Below are 19,562 nucleotides of genomic sequence, written 5' to 3' on the forward strand. Positions count from 1 at the left end.
AAATAAAATTGATTAGCCTGGCCATCTTATGCATAGAAAATGATTTTCATTGGTCATTGGATTTAGATGATGTAAATATGTAATAAATGAATTTGCTAAGGGGAAAAGTAGGAAAAACACTTTAAGGTATCAGAATAATTCAAGATTTAACAAACATTCGATTTATTCATTTTAAGAGACTACACAAATACTATACCTAAATTGTATTTATATACTAAATATGTCGATAATATAAATCTAGTTATCTATTATCTAGTTTCTATGTGTAATGCTTTTAATAATTCGATAGTAGAAGGGTACGCTGACCGCCTGACCCCCCACAGTACTATATGCCAAAGAGTATATTATGAACGATTAGAATGTGGTATCTACTCTCTATACAGTTACTAAACATATTTTACGTACAACAAATTAAAAGTATATAATGATTTATACTGAAAGTTCAAAGTTGTATACACACATTTGGTTTTGGAAAACATTTTTTAGAAAAAGTATTCATACAAGTTCCAAAGTACTAGCTTTAGTATATTGCACACATTTTATAATTGACACTGTATGGCCCCGAAATAGTAAATGCACCCCTGGTCAAACTACATATTGATATAGGCATAGACTCAACAGTCGTGAAAATTATTATGTTATGTAATATTGTGTTTATGAATTTATTATAAAAAAAATATTGATAAACGTAGTAGTACGTACGCTCTTACGTGCTCTAAAAAAATGGTATGTACAATAAATTATTGCACGTATATTTTTTATAATTGTGTAATTATGTACCCACACTAACATACATGCAATATTCTTCTTCTTCTCCTTCCTCAGCTTGTCAGCCCATTAAGGGCTATCGCTGCCATATCAATACATGCAAATATGAAATATTATAACATGTAATTAATAACATGATGCTACTATAGAAAAAAACCATAATCTCACTTAATTATTATTTTATTTAAATTTGAAACGTGATATGTCGTGACTCGTGATTGGTCTGTACATAAATTATAATGTATATATATATATTATATATCTAGTGACATTTTTGGTATACTTAAGAGGACGCTACGCCCGCACGTGTTGTCTCATGTATTCACGTTTCTCTATAACCAACCTAAATTAGGTAGTTAGGTAAAAGTCTAAGCCAACACGAGTTTTATTTTCATAAATAATTTTTATTGTATAAGTGATAATTCATGTAGATGAGCAGCTGTTTTTTAATATAAATTATGAATAAAATAATATAAGTTTATTTTATTATAGTGAAGCCAAAATAAATTATTTTTTATTATTTAATTATTTATGTTTTTTGAATAATATTATGATTTATTATACATACAATGGATTTTGAACGGTGACATAGTACACTTATACAGTTATACTTGCACGTTGATTTGAAAATTATGCTTGTACTTATTATGTAGGTTATAAAAATAAATATTACACAGAAAAATAATTTTACTGTAGCGTAATAGTCGTAGAAAATAGACTTAGACCTTGGGGTGATACCAATTATAGTACATAAGTAAGTTAATAGCATAGTATAGTAATTATATTAGTAGGTATATTATTGTATATTATTAATATCATAAAAAAAATTTGATTTTGATCATAATATCATGTATAAAAGTGTATGTGTGCAGTATACGTCTATCAAAAATTCGCTGAAGTCAGGTAGGTAACCAGATAACTGGTATCCTTAATAATATGCATTATACAATTTGAAAAATTCACTTGAAAAATCGTTTACAAATCTTCTGCATCAGAACCTATAAACAATATATTTTCATCAACCGACGAAAATTGTTCTCACATGATTAAGGCTACAATACGTACAGTAAAGCTGCTTGAAAAAATACATATTTTTTGTAGTCTCGAAGTTCGACGTTGTTAATTGTGTGAGGTCCATTATGCCATAAATTGTAATCACGTATTTATGTGTCTGACCTCTGTTATGCCTGATCATTTTAGATCACACTTAAGTTTATCTATATTTGTCGTAATAATAAATATTATACGAACCGTTAGGTAAGAAACCACTACTCCCCGGCGACTACATAACACTGCAACACCCGCCCAGTCTATACGGCAGTTGATAACAACATGATATCATAGTATAATATAGATCAGTGGTCTCTATATTAAAGTGTGGCACTGCAGTCTATCTGTGTAAAATAAAACCAATAATGGTGTACATATAATAGTATATTATACCTATATATATATGTATGTAATATAATTACAGACGTTTTGTATTCCCTCCACTAAAAGGTTATATCATCGCGAAAACTAATTTAAGAATGGAAAAAAACCGAAAAGTATTACGTTTTTGCAGTTTTTTTTTTTTTACGAATTCATATAGCGGGAGCCAATATAATTCATTATACACCCGTAGGTGTTCCCTGTGACAAGTCACAATAGTTAAGTTAGGTACTTAAATCATTTCGTAACCATGATTTCGTACCTGACCAGTTGGCTGTTTGACTACATCTTTCTGAGTTTGATTATTATCTGTACGTTCCTTTACTATTATACGACGTCGACGTACGACACATGGAGGAAATTAAATGTGCCGTTTGCAAAGCCGGTACCCTTTTTCGGGAATATATTCAAAATGTTTACCGGTTTAGAGCACCAAGTGGACGCGTTCGGACGGATTTATCAACAGTTTCCCGATGAGAAATTTTGCGGTTTCTATCAAATGAGCACGCCGTTTTTGATGCTCCGCGATCCGGAGCTGATCAACACGGTGATCATCAAAGACTTTTCATATTTCACCGACCACGGTATTGACATGAACCCTTCGGTGAACGTAATGGCGAGAAGCTTGTTTTTTGCGACCGGACAAAAATGGAAAACGATGAGACAAAAACTGAGTCCGGGATTCACGTCCGGTAAGCTCAAAGGTACTCACGAACAGATCCGGGAGTGCAGCGATCAGCTGACAAACTGTATATACGAGAAATCCCAGGAAACCGACGCCATTGAAGTGTACGAACTCGTTGGCAATACAGCCACCGACGTGATTGGAACGTGCGCTTTCGGTATGAAATTGGACACAATTAATAACGATAATTCGAGCTTTAGACAAAACGTAAAGAAAGTGTTCAAACCCAGCGGTAAAGTAATTTTCGCTCAAATACTCGGAGTGCTATTTCCGAAAATCGTTAAGTTCTTAAAACTTCAAACTTCTCCGGTGGACGTAGATGCCATTAATTTTTTTCATTCAGTGTTCGGCGAAGTCATCGAGTATAGGACCAAAAATGACGTGGTTAGAAACGATCTAACACAGACTTTAATGAAAGCGAGACAGGATTTGGTAGTAAGCAGTGACTATAAGGGAGAAGGTAAGACTATAAAGATTTTGAAAAGTTAATGATAACTCATACTTAACATCAGGGCTTTGAACCCGAATCATTCATTAGGGTTTCGGGTTTTGGGTGCTGGATGCATTGGGTGTGTTCAAACACCGAAATAATATAAAACTAAACATACGTTTGGGTGTTAATAACTGTTATTATAATTCGGCTTAATATTGGTAATCCAGAAAAAAACATAATTTCCTTAGTTGTTTTAATAAGATATTTTTTTTAAAATTATTATTGTTTAAATATAAATTATATTTATTGTATTTGGTCACTGCCAATACATAGTTTAGTTCTTGACTGTTGACATCAGACCAGACCAGACCCGAAAATACACGTACTGATATTGCTATTGGCAAATTCCTATATTTTGATTATTCTAATAAAGTAATAATAAATTATAGTTGAAATATTTTAATATTTAGCGATTTGGTTTAAAGTGTTTAAACCAGGGTTGTTATTTTTAAAACAACTTGGTTTAAACATGTTTAAAACATGAATTTAAAAAATTTGTTTTAAACGTTTTGTTCATTGTTCAAAACAAATAAAACATATGTTTAATACAATGAATTCAAGTGAATATTGTGTTTTTTTTTGTTTATTATTAATAATAAATAATAATAGATATCCTTCAGAAAAAAAGTTTAAGTATAAAATAATTATATCTATTAAATATTAACAGATGGAAGGTAATTACCATCCTTCATTTAAATTTTAATTTAAATTTTATTGGATAAATTACCAAATTTAAAATGTTTTTACTTAACAGTTAATAGGTACATACATAATATAATGTCTACATAAAACATCCATTCAGAAAATATTTCAAATACTTTTAAGATTTAAAATAAGTACCTAGTAAATAAACAATGAAACATATAGGTACTAGGTAGTACACGGCATATTGGCATATAAGTAAATTACATATTAAACTGTTTAAAACATTGTTTTTAAGTTTTAACTAACCTAACCTAACTCAAACAATTTATATTGTTTTAAACAGAAAAAAAACAGGTTAATACAAAAAATACAGTTTGTTTTTAAAAAATGAAAAAATACACCAACTCTTGTTTTACAGAATTGAATGAGAAAATTATGAGGAGAAAATGTATAGTATTTACTTATAATTAATTGTAAATAGGTACTCTTCTAATATTGTTATTTTTGAACAAACAACTAACTCATAAAGTCATAGGCATAACTAATTCTATGAAATCGACTAACCACATATACATAAAAAATGATATACACCATAAAGATTGTAAAATAAAAAAATATTTGTGTTTCGGGTTAACTAAAGTGTTCTATTTGGGTTTTGGTTAGTTCAGGTGTTTTAAAAAAAAACGGTTGTAAGACACTTTGTACGGTCACCTAGTAAAAATGTAAGCCGTGGACAGTTTGTTCTATTTTAGTTAGTAACAATAGTCAATATGGCGGACAGTACAAAGAACTTAGTTAAGCCTATATTAAGGCTCTCTAGTTAGTACCTACTATAAATGTACCTATAGGTATGTTTTACATAATTTTTTATTACAAAAGTACAAAACACACATCCTTCATTCCTATAGTTATCAGAAATAAATAATATTAATAATAATAATTTCGTGCTATGTACAGGCTTCATGCATTTTTGAAAATACACTCTCAATTGTAAGTCATATATAAATGTTAAAATGTTAAATGCATGGCAAATTATTTCAATTAATTTTGTATTTGTTAGGTATTGTTTTATTTCGTGAATTTTTTTTGTGTATTTCTGTTTTGTTTTGTTTTATTTTTGTCCAAGCGACTAGCACATTCATCCAATTCAGATTCGTAGTTACCTCACCAGAATATGTTACCTATTTAAGAATACTTCCGAAGAATATTTGAATTATTTATTCTTAAAATGATATATAAAATATAAGTATATTTTATCCATTTTTAAAGTTTTTTTTGGTTTGTTCATAGTGTAGGCATCTACATAGGTGTATGCCGTGTATAGTTTATGTTCCACTGTCAATTAATGACACCAAAATCACACTTATTGTGATCACAATATTGTGAACTAACGTTGCGGCAATGCGATCTGAAGTCACGAGCAATTCGATTTTATCTTATCTTGTAAATAATATTTCCCGGTTTATTTCTACCGTACAAAGTGTCCGCGGTACACAAATCAAACAATAGACAGTACAAAGTGTCAGTTAACCCTGCTTAAAACGGGCATTTGTTATCTATGTTTTACAAGTGTATAACATAACAAACGTATGCTCAGCAGATCACATTTAGCTCCGTTAGTTTAAAAGTTTGAGTGAATCGACCCATTATGAAACTTGATAATAAGAACATTATCAGTGTTTTTATACGTGGATTTTTTACTAGGCACTTCAGTTATTAAGTGAGTTATGAGTTTTTTAATTTATGCTATATTGTACACTCAAAACTTGATAAAAAATTGAACTATCATAAAAAACCTACATACGAACACAGATAATGTTCTTACTTCTTATACTATCAAGTTTCACAATATGTCGATTCACTATAGTTTTTAAACTAACGAAGATTAACGTGATCTGCTGAAGTGCTGAACGTAAATGTTCCATGTTACGCACTTGTAAGTTGTAAGACGGGGACAACAAATGTCCGTGTTAATGTCCTATCGGGAGGCCGCTATACAAAAATGCGTTTGTTGTCTCCGTCTTATAAATGTACGGCATAGATAATGGCGTATTTAGGGTGGAGGGCGTGGTTGGGCAATTGCCCCGGGTAGCACTTTTTTGGGGACAGAACATTTTTGTGGGAGCTTTTTTTTCGAGAACTGATATAAGTACAAAGATTTAGGCTGTAACCTGTTAGGCATATCATTGTCAACAAAACGTTCTATTAATATCAACACAGCTGTGCTGTGCAATCAGATCTCCACATCTGATAATACGCGCGCATATTGGTTTGTTGTCGAATACATAAACCTATTGCTCTGTGCTTAAATTAAACATTTCTTGTGGTCATGGGCTATGATGTTAGTAACATCGTACTGTCAGTTTAAGAGGGCCGTATATCAAAAATGGTAAGTTGTTAAGTAGAGCGTTTTTTTGGGGACTTTCACGTTGAAACTTTTTTGATCGTAAAATATTTAATATAGTGTCGTGTGACTGCACTTATTTACGTTACGGATTTCCAAGAATCTTAGCCGTAGTTTTTCTTTAATATAAGGACACATTTAAAGATCACTGATCAGTCACTACACACACAGTCACACGTCACTCATGAATCATGATAAATATAGAATATTGCCTAAATCCAACAGCCTTAATAAGGGGTCATATTTAGGCAATATGCAATTTCGTAGCGCCGCCTATGGCATTTGAGTTAGTCGTCAATGATAAGTTTGAGTATGATTGTGTGCTGCATACGCCCACATGACAACGGCACCGCCAACCAAAAATAATAAACATGATGTTTTGCTTAAAACACGCTTTTCAGAAAAAACTCTCATACATCGTAGAGTGGTCTAATTTGATTATTTATTTTTCTGGTTAGAAAGAGGATAATTTTCTAGAGGGCGCGCTGTACTTCATTTTTTAATTTCGTTGCTCATAAGAAACAGGATACAAATAACAAAATCTTGTGGAAATTGGTCATACGCAAAATCGTATTATATGGTTAAGAAATAGAATTTTTAAAATCCAAGTCCAATGCGCCCTGTAAAAAAAGTTTCTCTTTCAAAAAAAAAAAAAATTATCGAAATCGAATTACTTTACGAGGCGTGCGAGTTTTTCCTTTAAGGTAGATTTTAAGCAAAAAAACAGGTCTTGTGCAGGCTCCTCAACATAATATTGTTATACACTTTCATTGATTAAATATTTAATCAATGATACTATCATCGTTGCCGTATTCAGAGTTCAGATTATTAATCTTTAATAATTATAAATTTTATATTTATTTATAGAAAAGTATTGTGAATTGGATATAATCGCAAATGCAATGTTGTTGTTTACGGCCGGTTCCGAAACTGTAACTGCCACAGCATCTTTCTGTTTTTACGAATTGGCATTGAACAAAGTTATCCAAGACAGGTTACGTGCTGAGATAATCTCGTCGAAAATAAAACACGGTGGACAGCTCAACAATGAATTTTTGGAAGATCTTCATTACGCCGATATGGTTTTAGACGGTAATAAAAATAATATTATTAATAAATTATCTTGTGGAGTTTTGTCGCTGAAGTAGATAAACGCTAATTTGAATTATTTTTATAAGAAACGCACTACATTAATACATTATGTTATTTCAGAAACTCATCGTAAGTACACCATAATTACCGCCCTGTTGAGAGGAGCTACACAAAATTATAACGTACCCGGGGAATCATTATTGATTGAAAAGGGACAAAAAATTTTAATACCAATTTATAGTATACATCACGATCCAAAGTATTATCCAAATCCCGAAATTTTCGACCCAGAAAGATTTACTGCGGAAGAAAAATCCAAACGACCAAATGGAACATTTTTACCGTTTGGCGATGGACCTCGCCATTGCATAGGTATTTATTGCTATTTCAAATATATGAGTATAATAATATATACAACTTTACTTGCCATTAATCATTATTCGTTATGTAATATTGAATTTCATTTATAATGAAAAAATAAAATATAAATAATAATAATAATAATATTATGTATTTTTGGCTTTTGCAGGAAAACGTTTTGCTGAATTGGAATTGAAATTAATACTATCCAAAATACTATCTAAATTTGAAATTTCACCTTGTGAAAAAACAGAAATACCGCTCCAGATGAATAAAGAACGTGGGATAACGTCACCAAAAAATGGAATTTGGTTAAATTTTAGGCCAATTGTGGATTAGTGTATGATAACTAATAATTCACCTAAACATAAACTAAATTGACTTAACATTTTAAGAAGTAATTCAAATATAGGTAGGTATTTTATTGTCGATACAATTAATAGATACCACCTACATAATACTTTACTGCTTTAACTTGGTATAAATTAACTATTTGTGCCAATATTTATAAATTGCACAGTTTTCAGTAATTACAATAATATAGATCGAATAAATAAGCCATTTATTGCGTATTTGATGTAACATTAATCTGGAATATATGTTTGTTTAAATATATTGAAATACCATGATGATACGCTACTATTTCTACTATAGCTACATATAATATTGATATTTTATGTAATATTGTAATCGCATTTTATGGCAAAGGGTTTTATTTGACTATCTAATTTTTTTTTACTCACACGTATTAATTGCACAACATATAATTGAAAATATAAATTTTATATTGTTACTAGTAATTTTTTTCTATTAGAAATATTAGGCAGAATAAATCTCTTCCAGAATTAAAACGCATATAATATAATATAATTTATAATTATTATATTAAATAATATGATAATTAATTAATTTACTAGCTGTTAATAACTTCAAACTTATAACTTATAAGTCAATATCATCGTAATGTCGTACCGCAGATCAATGTGGGTAAGTTTAATTTGACATAATTAGCTTAAATTTAATGAATATATATTTTAAACGTCATTGTGTATCACAAATAATAATATAAAAAATGGTAAAAAGTTTCAATTTCTTACAAATAATTTTTTTTTGAATTACGACAAAATAACTTTGATCGTTATTTTTGTTAAAATATGCAGTTTTTTAAAAATTTTATTTTTACGTGTGTAACAAAAAAATTGTGCAGCATACATATTATTGATATTTTTAGGTTGCTGTAAGAATAACTTATGAGAAACCTTGCATCTAAAGTTTCTGTCAAGAAGTCAAGTTTTTTTTTAAGAAACAAATGTTTTATCATACATTTTTTGGAGAAAAACTAATTGTTTAGAAAATACTAGGTAATATAAAATATATTTTATGAAAAATTCAAGTCTCTACAGAGCAACCACCTTCAAAGTTAAGGATTGAAGCATATTTGCTTCTCCAGAAGGAGAAGGTAGACAAATAAAAAAAAGAAACGCTCATCATTTTATAAATCCATCGCTCTGCTAAAAATCTAAAAGAGTGACATATTGTAATAAACATTTCAAAATGACTAATCATTAATTTATCTTGAAACGACAATAAACACAAAAATATGCTCTTGTTCTGGAAATTATCTATTCAGAATTACAGTTTAGGTTTCGTTGTAACACCGCACCTATAGACTATAGTTCGTTATTCTTACCGATCATCGCTTACAAAATGTGAAAATTATTAACTGTAGTGCTCGTCTTCGCAATTTTGTAAAAGAATTTGATGAAGACATTTTTTCTTGAGACAACGCTGTACTTTTTTGCAAAGTATGTGGTGTTAAAGTTTCTGCTGAAAAAAATATTCAACAACATATCGCTAGAAGTAAACATATCCAGCAGCATTTTCGTCACATATATTATAATAATGTATAATATATGTGACGATAAAGGTTAGCATATATTTATTTATTTATACCGGCTAGGAGGGCAGGATGATTAACAAACATAAAATCTAGTGGATGTTATACACACGCTCGGCTTTTGCAATTTGTTGTTTAATTTTAATATGATACTCAGCTGTAATAGAAATAAATATTATATTGTTTTGGGCCCGCGATGTCTAATTTTTAAACTATTTATTGACTTAATTTCTATAATCGTAGAAAACTATTGTGAATTGGATATAATTGCGAACGCGATGTTATTATTTGCTGCTGGTACAGAAACCGTACCGTAGCTATCATAGCATCTTATTGCTTTTACGAGTTGGCTATGAACACAGATATTCAAGACAGACTTCGTGCAGAGATAATCTCGACGAAAACAAAATATGGCGGAGAGCCCATCAATGCATTTTTGGATGATCTTCATTATGCCAAAATTGTTTTAAACGGTAAAGCATTATTAATACGTCATCATGCACACTTTATCGATATTATTTTGATATATTTTTGCGTATAGGCATATTGTAGATTGTTAGTATCTACTAAGGTTCTGAATTTGAAATATTTCATAATTGAAAATTTCACTCTTCTTGAAATATTTCAATGAAATTATGAAAAATATTTTCTCTTTTTTTAAACGTGTTTGGTTATAGATGATTAGAAATAATATATTGATTACACACTTAGAAATAAAGAGAAACATATTATTTTTGTTGATTTATTATTTCATATTTGTATATTCTATATTATGTAGTGCTGAAAAATATTCGTAGCATTATTTTGAGTAAAAACATTTTTTTCATGAGTTTTAAAATATTGTTGTAAGCGGACCGTCAGTGATCCAAAAGATAATGGTTTGTAAATAAAGGTGAAGTCAATTTCAACCAGTAAATGAAATAATAGTGTATATTTTCAGTAATTATTAGGTGTACAAAAGTCGTATATGTGTGTGTAAGTGACTGAGTGATGTGATTATGTGAAGGTGCTCTGGACTCTTATTTAATACTTAGATCATATTTCGTAAATCGTAAAAGGTCACGATTCACGACTGTTATAAGAGTGGTTTATGTCTACATATATTGTGATTATAATATAAAATAGTATAATATGCATTCGCAGGGCCATGGCTCTCAACAATATGTTATGATGTTGAGTTGGTTTATGAGTTTGTAACTTAAGAGTTAAAAGGCAATGTTTTAATTTTTTATATTATAGATTTGTTAAACAACTTATAAATTGTATGCAAATATGTTACATATTTTCTTTATTCATACAACAAACAAACTTTTAAAAAGTTTCACTTAGAATTTGACGACTATAAACTTTTAGATATAATAAACATTTAAACCCTAGTACCTACGGAATGAACAATATTATATAATGTTTTATGATACTGTGTTCCTAATAGGTATACCTAATTTACTATAAAAGTAGACAAAATATAGTTTTTTTTTTAAAAAACTATGATATTTTGTTGTCAATAATCGTCATATAGTTTAATTGTCTACGATAAATAAAATGAAATGAAATTGAAGTGTTCATCAATTTATCTATGTTGGATAAGTTATAAAGATAGCATTAGTTAATGACCCAATTATGAAGTTACAATTGTTATTAACCCGCATGTTGTAATTTAAATGTACAGTGTTAAAAATAATAAGATAATAAACCTACTAGCTTTTATAAACATACAAATTTAATTATTTTTTTCATCGAGTTACACGACGATATTTACACCACCAGTTAAATCACAGTCTACTGATTATAAAAAATATCATCATTACCTGATCATATTTATATATACTCGTTACTTTGTCGTGAGCACTTAAAGTTTGAAAGCCATATTATTTAAAATTGTATTTTATTATAGTTTCGGAATACAAATTAAAAAATAAAGTCAAATACCCCTATAATGCCCTATAAGAAGTGTTTCTTTCTAAAAAAAAAAAATTATCGAACCAGGATCTTTTCACAAGACTTAAGAATTTTTCCTGTAAGAAAAATTTTTGAAAAAAAAACAGGTCACGTGTGGAGGCCCGTTAAGTCGATGTACGAATACCAATTATTATTTATTATTATGTAAGTAACAGATCATTTTATAAGATTTCTGTGAAAATTAGACATTTGAACCACTGTCAGACTATATAATATGTAGCGGTATATGAAATGATGAAATGTTAACAAAATCAACTTCTTAGATATTTGAATAATATAATATATTATAGCCTATATTAAGTAAAACATAAGTATATTTAAAATTAGGTTACTAATTTTAATAAGTTCTTAATTATTATAGGTATACCTAAATATAGATATGAACTATTTTTAAAATTTATAATGGTATAAAGAGTGATTCCAGGGCTGTATTAAGGCGGGGGGGGGCAATGGGGGCATTTGTACCGGGGCATTAAAGCTATATTTTAAAACTATGGGGCTTCCAGCTCTAAATAAACCGCAAAATAAATTTAACTATATACCTAATGAATATTATGATCGTTATTGTATTGTATGTTTGTATATTGTATAGTAACATCATCACATTGGATTGTGCTTTGCACACAATATATTTCCATAGGTACTATAATATAATAGTACCATAGTAGTCTAGTATAATAATAATGTTATGTAAATATGAATTTTCCCCCCTTTAATTTATCATTTTATCATTGATAAATGAGTCGCAAAATGGTGGCATATCATACCCATTATATATAATAATATATGTAGAATTGTAGAGCCTTAATAAAACCTAGTAATGTAATTATGTTGTAAGTGTAGCCGTGTAGGCAATACCTATAAAAAAATTCAGGAGGGAGGAAGAATCTTATCCAAAAAATCATCCCTAGGTTAAGCCTTAAGAGGGAGTGCATGAAATGTATGCCTCTGGGTGCCAATTAGCTTTGCAATACGGCTTTGAATGTGACATAATATACTATTGCACACCCGCATAAGATGCTATAGGTACTGGTTGAAAAAACTCCAATTATTATTGTTAACAGTTTTAACTAGGTTAACTTAGTTTTATCTAATTCTATATTCTATCAGTATATTGTACAATATGAGTATAGTTGTTGATGACCTAAAATTAGATTCTAAATGCTAACCGAAATCAATACTAAATATAAACTATTATACCTAGCCACCTAGGTACTATTTCTAAGAGCTAACTAAACTATAGTTTACATATTATTATAGGACTGGAAGTAATTTTCGGTATACAGGGTATACTGGTAATGACCGGTATTTTAGAATACCAGTATACCGCGAAGAAAATTACGATAGCCATAAAAATCCTATAGAGATATACGTGAAAGATCAAATTTTATTAAGGGAACGCGCGCAAAAGAATAAATTAAATCCATTATGGACAGGTCCCTATGAAGTAACCGATGTATTAGACAGGGAAAATATTGTAATAATGCGCGGGAAAAGACATGTTACGGTGCATAAGAACCACGTAAAAAGGTTCCACGAGAATCCGAGTTAAATAAGAAAAGTATATATATATAAAGAATAAATATAATATACATGTAAATATAATTATTTAAAATAATTGATAGGATAAGGCAATGGAAAAAATAATATATATATGAAAATGTAATAAGATAAATTTAATATATAAGGAAACTTTTTAGGATATGATCGTCATGCTCCAAGTCGCATTGGCACAAACAAATAGCCGTATCAAATTTCAAAACTTTCCCAAGAGAATGGGATGTACTTTAAAAATCAGGGACCCCTTCGATTAACAAATTACGATTGGAAATTAATAATATATATTAAATTAGATAACTTTAATCGACGTACTAAGGATACGATGTATTATTACGATAAAACCATAACATGATGTGACGATTTAACAATAGTATATGAAGGTAATTTAAAACACTTTGCGAATATTTTAAGGTCGCGTCTATTAGTCTTGAACAGGAAGTTACGAGAAAACGAGTATATATGTTACAATCTATAGATGAAACAGATACAATTACCCGGGCAAGAAGGGGATTAGTAAATTTAGTGGGTCGAATACAAAAAACATTATTTGGTACATTAGATGATACCGACGCAGAATCATATGATAAACAAATCGAGGAATTACAAACTAGTCAAAATAAATTATTAAAAATAGTAGAAAAACAAACTAGTATATTAAAAGCAACTGCAAACACGTTTAAAAAGGCAACCCAAATGGAAGGTCAGATAAATAAACTTAGTGTATTTACAATCGAATGGCAACAACCGTAAATCAAACCATAATCAATTTAGATATCGTAGAAGCAAAAAAGTAGTATCAATGAGCAAATAAACATATTAAATTTAGTATTCCAACAATTAAGTTTCGAAACCGATACAATTTGCGAAGTAATAATAGCCGCGCAAAATGGTATATATTTGAGCGTAAAACTAACAATGAGCTAGAAACGCCATATACAAAAATAGAAATCACGAAAATTACATAAAGTATACTGAAGTTCATGCATGATATAACTAAACATAGACGTTCAAACGAGTTAAATATAGTTGTAACGATTTAATCGACTTCTTGGATATTTTACCGGAACCTGAGGAGTTAATGTACTATTAAAATACAAAACCTAACAAATAATGAAAACTAACCTTTTATTCAAATTAAGTCATATAAGGGCTAAAATAATACTAAACGAAACTTTATTAGATTAATATGTAAGCAATCTCAAAATTTGATGGTTACTATACCATTTCTAGTATTTCTTCATTGGTAATATTAATAAAACTTATACTTCACGTATATCGTACCGATGCATAAATACTCTAATAACTATATTCTATTAAATAATAATAAAGTAATAACCAATCGATATTAGTTCCAGATGAGATAATAAAAATACTTGAAATCCTAACTTCATCAATATTAGTCTTATCGATATATAAATCTTTAAGATACAACGCAGTCAAGCCTTTTAAATTGTTTGATATGTTTTTCAAATTCGTATTATATCGAAAACGTAAATCATTCAATATTGGTCGTATCGACTCAAAGTCTTCAAGATTCAACGCAGCCAAGCCTTGAAATCGAATTTATATTTTCAAAAAAGTATGGGCATTAAGATTGACAAAAGAAAATTTCCCGCCAAATTAATTTTTGAATAATTTAAATTTTGAACACATTTCTGAATTTATCATGTATTAAAAAACTAAAAAACCCAACCAACTGTACCAACATTCCCTACTAATTATACGAATGGCGATACCAATATAAAAATTAATTTATGTAGGTAGGTATTCTATGAAAAATATCTATTTCCATATTGAAATATTATTGAATAATTCAAAAAAACTTCAAAATCAATATTCAATATTTACAAAGACAACTGCCTTTAAGGAAACCAAAAAAAAATTTTGAAAAAAATTAACTGTAGGAATACATCTTACAAAGTACAAACTAAAATGCTCAATATCTTAAACAGAAAAAACCATTTAAAATACTTATTTCATGAAACAAGGATTATTCAAAGGGTACCAGATTGTCAATGTTTAAAAAATTTGGCTAGAAATAAAATCATAAAAAAAAATTGAAGGAGGGTGTTGGCGCCCGCAGGCAAATGCTTTTTAGGAAACCAAAAAAAAGTTTTGAAAAAATTTAACTGTAGGAATACACATTACAAAGTAAAAACTAAAATGCCCAGAATCTTAAACAGAAAAAACCATTTAAAATACTTATTTCATGAAACAAGGATTATTCAAAGGGTACCAGATTGTCAAAGTTTAAAAATTTGGCTAGTTAAAATCATAAAAAAAAAATTGAAGGAGGGTATTGGCGCCCGCAGGCAAATGCATTTTAGAAAGCAAAAAAAAATTTTGAAAAAATTTGACTGTAGTAATACACATTATAAAGTAAAAACTAAAATGCCCAGAATCTTAAACAGAAAAAACTTTTCAAAATATTTATTTCAATAAAGATAAGGATTATTCAAGGGTACCCGATAGTCAATGTTTAAAAAATTTGGCTAGAAATAAAATCATAAAAAAAAATTGAAGGAGGGTGTTGGCGCCCGCAGGCAAATGCTTTTTAGGAAACCAAAAAAAGTTTTGAAAAAATTTAACTGTAGGAATACACATTACAAAGTAAAAACTAAAATGCCCACAATCTTAAACAGAAAAAACTATTCAAAATATTTAGTTCATTAAAGAATGATTATTCATAGGGCACCAAGTTATCAATTTTCAAGTCAATACAAAATATTCAACTAGAGTTACATAACTAAAAAAAAAAAATTGAAGGAGGGTGTTGGCGCCTGCAGGCAAATGAATTTTAGAAAACAAAAAAATATTTGGAAAAAAATTTACAGAAGAAAAAAACATTTCAAAGTTCAAACTAAAATGCCCAGAATATTAAACAGAAAAAACTATTTAAAATATTTATTTCATAAAACAAGGATTATTCAAGAGGTACCTGATTGTCAAAGTTTAAAAAATTTGGATAGAGGTTAAATCATAAAAAAAAAAATTAAAGGAGGGTGTTGGCGCCCGCAGGCAAATGCATTTTAGGAAACCAAAAAAAAATGTTGAATAAATTTAACTGTATGATTACACATTACAAAGTACAAAACTAAAATGCCCAGAATATTAAACAGAAAAACTATTTAAAATATTTATTTCATTAAAGATAAGGATTATTCAAAGGTACTCGATAATCAATGTTTAAAAAATTTGGCTTGAGGTTAAATCCTAAAAAAAAAAATGAAGGAGGGTGTTGGCGCCCGCAGGCAAATGCATTTAAGAAAACAAAAAAAAAAAATTTGGAAAAATATTTACAAAAGAAAAATACATTTCATAGTTCAAACTAAAATACCCAAATTCTTAAACAAAAAAAACTATTTAAAATATTTAGTTCATTAAACAAGGATTATTCAAGGGGTACCATATTGTCAATGTTTAAAATATTTGGCTAGAGGTTAAATCCTAAAAAAAAAAATGAAGGAGGGTGTTGGCGCCCGCAGGCAAATGCATTTTAGAAAACAAAAAAAAAAATTTGCAAAAAATTTTACAGAAGAAAAATACATTTCAAAGTTCAAACTAAAATGCCAAGAATATTAAACAAAAAAAACCATTTAAATTATTTAGTTCATTAAGGATAAGGATTATTCATGGGTACCCGATTGTCAAAGTTTAAAAAATTTGGATAGAAATAAAATCATAAAAAAAAAATTGAAGGAGGGTGTTGGCGCCCGCAGGCAAATGCATTTTAGGAAACCAAAAAAAAATTTTCAATAAATTTAACTGTATGATTACACATTACAAAGTACAAACTAAAATGCCCAGAATATTTAACAGAAAAAACTATTTAAAATATTTATTTCATTAAACAAGGAATATTCAAGAGGTACAAGATTATCAATGTTTAGAATATTTGGCTAGAGGTTAAATCATAAAAAAAAAATTGAAGGAGGGTATTGGCGCCCGCAGGCAAATGCATTTTAGAAAACAAAAAAATAAATTTGGAAAAATGTAACTGTAGGAATACACATTACAAAGTAAAAACTAAAATGCCCAGAATCTTAAACAGAAATAACTATTCAAAATATTTATTTCAATAAAGATAAGGATTATTCAAGGGTACCCGATAGTCAATGTTTAAAAAATTTGGCTAGAAATAAAATCATAAAAAAAAAATTGAAGGAGGGTGTTAGCGCCCGCAGGCAAATGCATTTTAGAAAACAAAAAAAAAATTTGAAAAAACTTTACAGAAGAAAAATACATTTCAAAGTTCAAACTAAAATGCCCAGAATAATAAACAGAAAAAACCATTTAAAATACTTATTTCATTAAACAAGGATTATTCAAGGGGTACCATATTGTCAATGTTTAAAATATTTGGCTAGAGGTTAAATCCTAAAAAAAAAAATGAAGGAGGGTGTTGGCGCCCGCAGGCAAATGCATTTTAGAAAACAAAAAAAAAATTTGCAAAAAATTTTACAGAAGAAAAATACATTTCAAAGTTCAAACTAAAATGCCAAGAATATTAAACAAAAAAAACCATTTAAATTATTTAGTTCATTAAGGATAAGGATTATTCATGGGTACCCGATTGTCAAAGTTTAAAAAATTTGGATAGAAATAAAATCATAAAAAAAAAATTGAAGGAGGGTGTTGGCGCCCGCAGGCAAATGCATTTTAGGAAACCAAAAAAAAATTTTCAATAAATTTAACTGTATGATTACACATTACAAAGTACAAACTAAAATGCCCAGAATATTTAACAGAAAAAACTATTTAAAATATTTATTTCATTAAACAAGGAATATTCAAGAGGTACAAGATTATCAATGTTTAGAATATTTGGCTAGAGGTTAAATCATAAAAAAAAAATTGAAGGAGGGTATTGGCGCCCGCAGGCAAATGCATTTTAGAAAACAAAAAAATAAATTTGGAAAAATGTAACTGTAGGAATACACATTGCAAAGTACAAACTAAAATGCCCAGATTCTTAAATAAAAAAAACTATTTAAAATATTTAGTTCATTAAAGTTATGGATTATTCAAGGGTACTCGATAGTCAATGTTTAAAAATTTTGGCTAGAGGTTAAATCATTAAAAAAAAATTGAAGGAGGGTATTGGCGCCCGCAGGCAAATGCATTTTAGAAAACAAAAAAATAAATTTGGAAAAAATTTACCGTAGGAATACACATTACAAATTTCAAACGAAAATGCCCAGAATCTTAAACAGAAAAAACTATTCAAAATATTTAGTTCATTAAAGAATGATTATTTACAGGCACCAAGTTATCAATTTTCACGTCAATACTAAATATTCAAGTAGAGGTACATTACAAAAAATATGAAGGAGGGTGTTGGTGCTGACTTGTCAGTGTTTAAAAAATCTATATAGAAAGATCTAGATAGGAATTAAATAACAGAAAAAAATTCTCTGAAGACTCACAAATTTGAAAATATTCATATTAAAAACCAATTGAATTAAATTTATGAAAAAAAATTGAAAGGGGAACGTGGGCTACCACAGGCAAACGCATTTTAAGAAGCAGATAAAAAATTTTAAAAAAATCATATGGCACCAAGTTGTTAATGTTTTAAAAAAAGATAAATATAAAAGAATCAAAAAAAGTTAAATATATAAAAAAATAAATTGAACGGGGAATGTGAGAGAACCTAGCCAGTCTCTTTTCAAATTATATATTATGTACACAGGTACTCAGCGTACTCCCAGGTATAGCCGGTTAATCTTAAAAAATGTTTATACAAAAAATCTACTAGAGTTCAATACGAACAGTTATTATGATCAGAGGTGTATCACCGTAATATATGTATTAGAAAATGTATAAAAACGAATGTAATTTATAAAGGATGCAAAAAAAGTAAATCAGAAAAAGGTCCTGCACGGACTCTATTATGTGATTGTAATTTAAGAAGGACACAAAATAATGTTTAATTTAAAATAATATTGTGTTTGGCTGGGACTACAGTCAATATTAAATAACAAACTATAAAGTCTAAATGCAAATAAAAACATAGTCAGATATCTGTTTTAGTCTTTGTAAATATGTGCGGAAAAAAATTAGATTTAGTACAATGTAAAAAAATGTGGAAAGGAAACGCTGAGAATTCTTTGACAATAGGATATTAAAAAACAAAACCATTTATTAAATTAAAACTATTGATTTTATACATTTTCTATTTTTAAAAACTCATAAGTATTGAAAACCTTATAAAACCCTAATAAAATAATATTTTGTTATATTTTAAAATACATTTTATAATTTGTTG

General features: G+C 28.7%; 1 protein-coding gene across 1 annotated transcript; it reads left to right on the plus strand.

Moving 5' to 3' along the window:
* The first annotated feature begins 2,379 nt into the window (after positions 1–2,379).
* On the plus strand, positions 2,380–9,877 carry LOC132950515 (probable cytochrome P450 6a13). The gene is made up of 4 exons (XM_061022015.1): positions 2,380–3,344; positions 7,294–7,518; positions 7,639–7,890; positions 8,048–9,877. The coding sequence occupies exons 1-4, from the start codon at positions 2,450–2,452 to the stop codon at positions 8,215–8,217; spliced, it is 1,542 nt and encodes a 513-aa protein (XP_060877998.1). The 5' UTR covers positions 2,380–2,449; the 3' UTR covers positions 8,218–9,877.
* Positions 9,878–19,562: the final 9,685 nt, after the last annotated feature.

The sequence above is a fragment of the Metopolophium dirhodum genome, chromosome 8 (assembly GCF_019925205.1).
Source record: "Metopolophium dirhodum isolate CAU chromosome 8, ASM1992520v1, whole genome shotgun sequence".
Classification (NCBI taxonomy): domain Eukaryota; kingdom Metazoa; phylum Arthropoda; class Insecta; order Hemiptera; family Aphididae; genus Metopolophium; species Metopolophium dirhodum.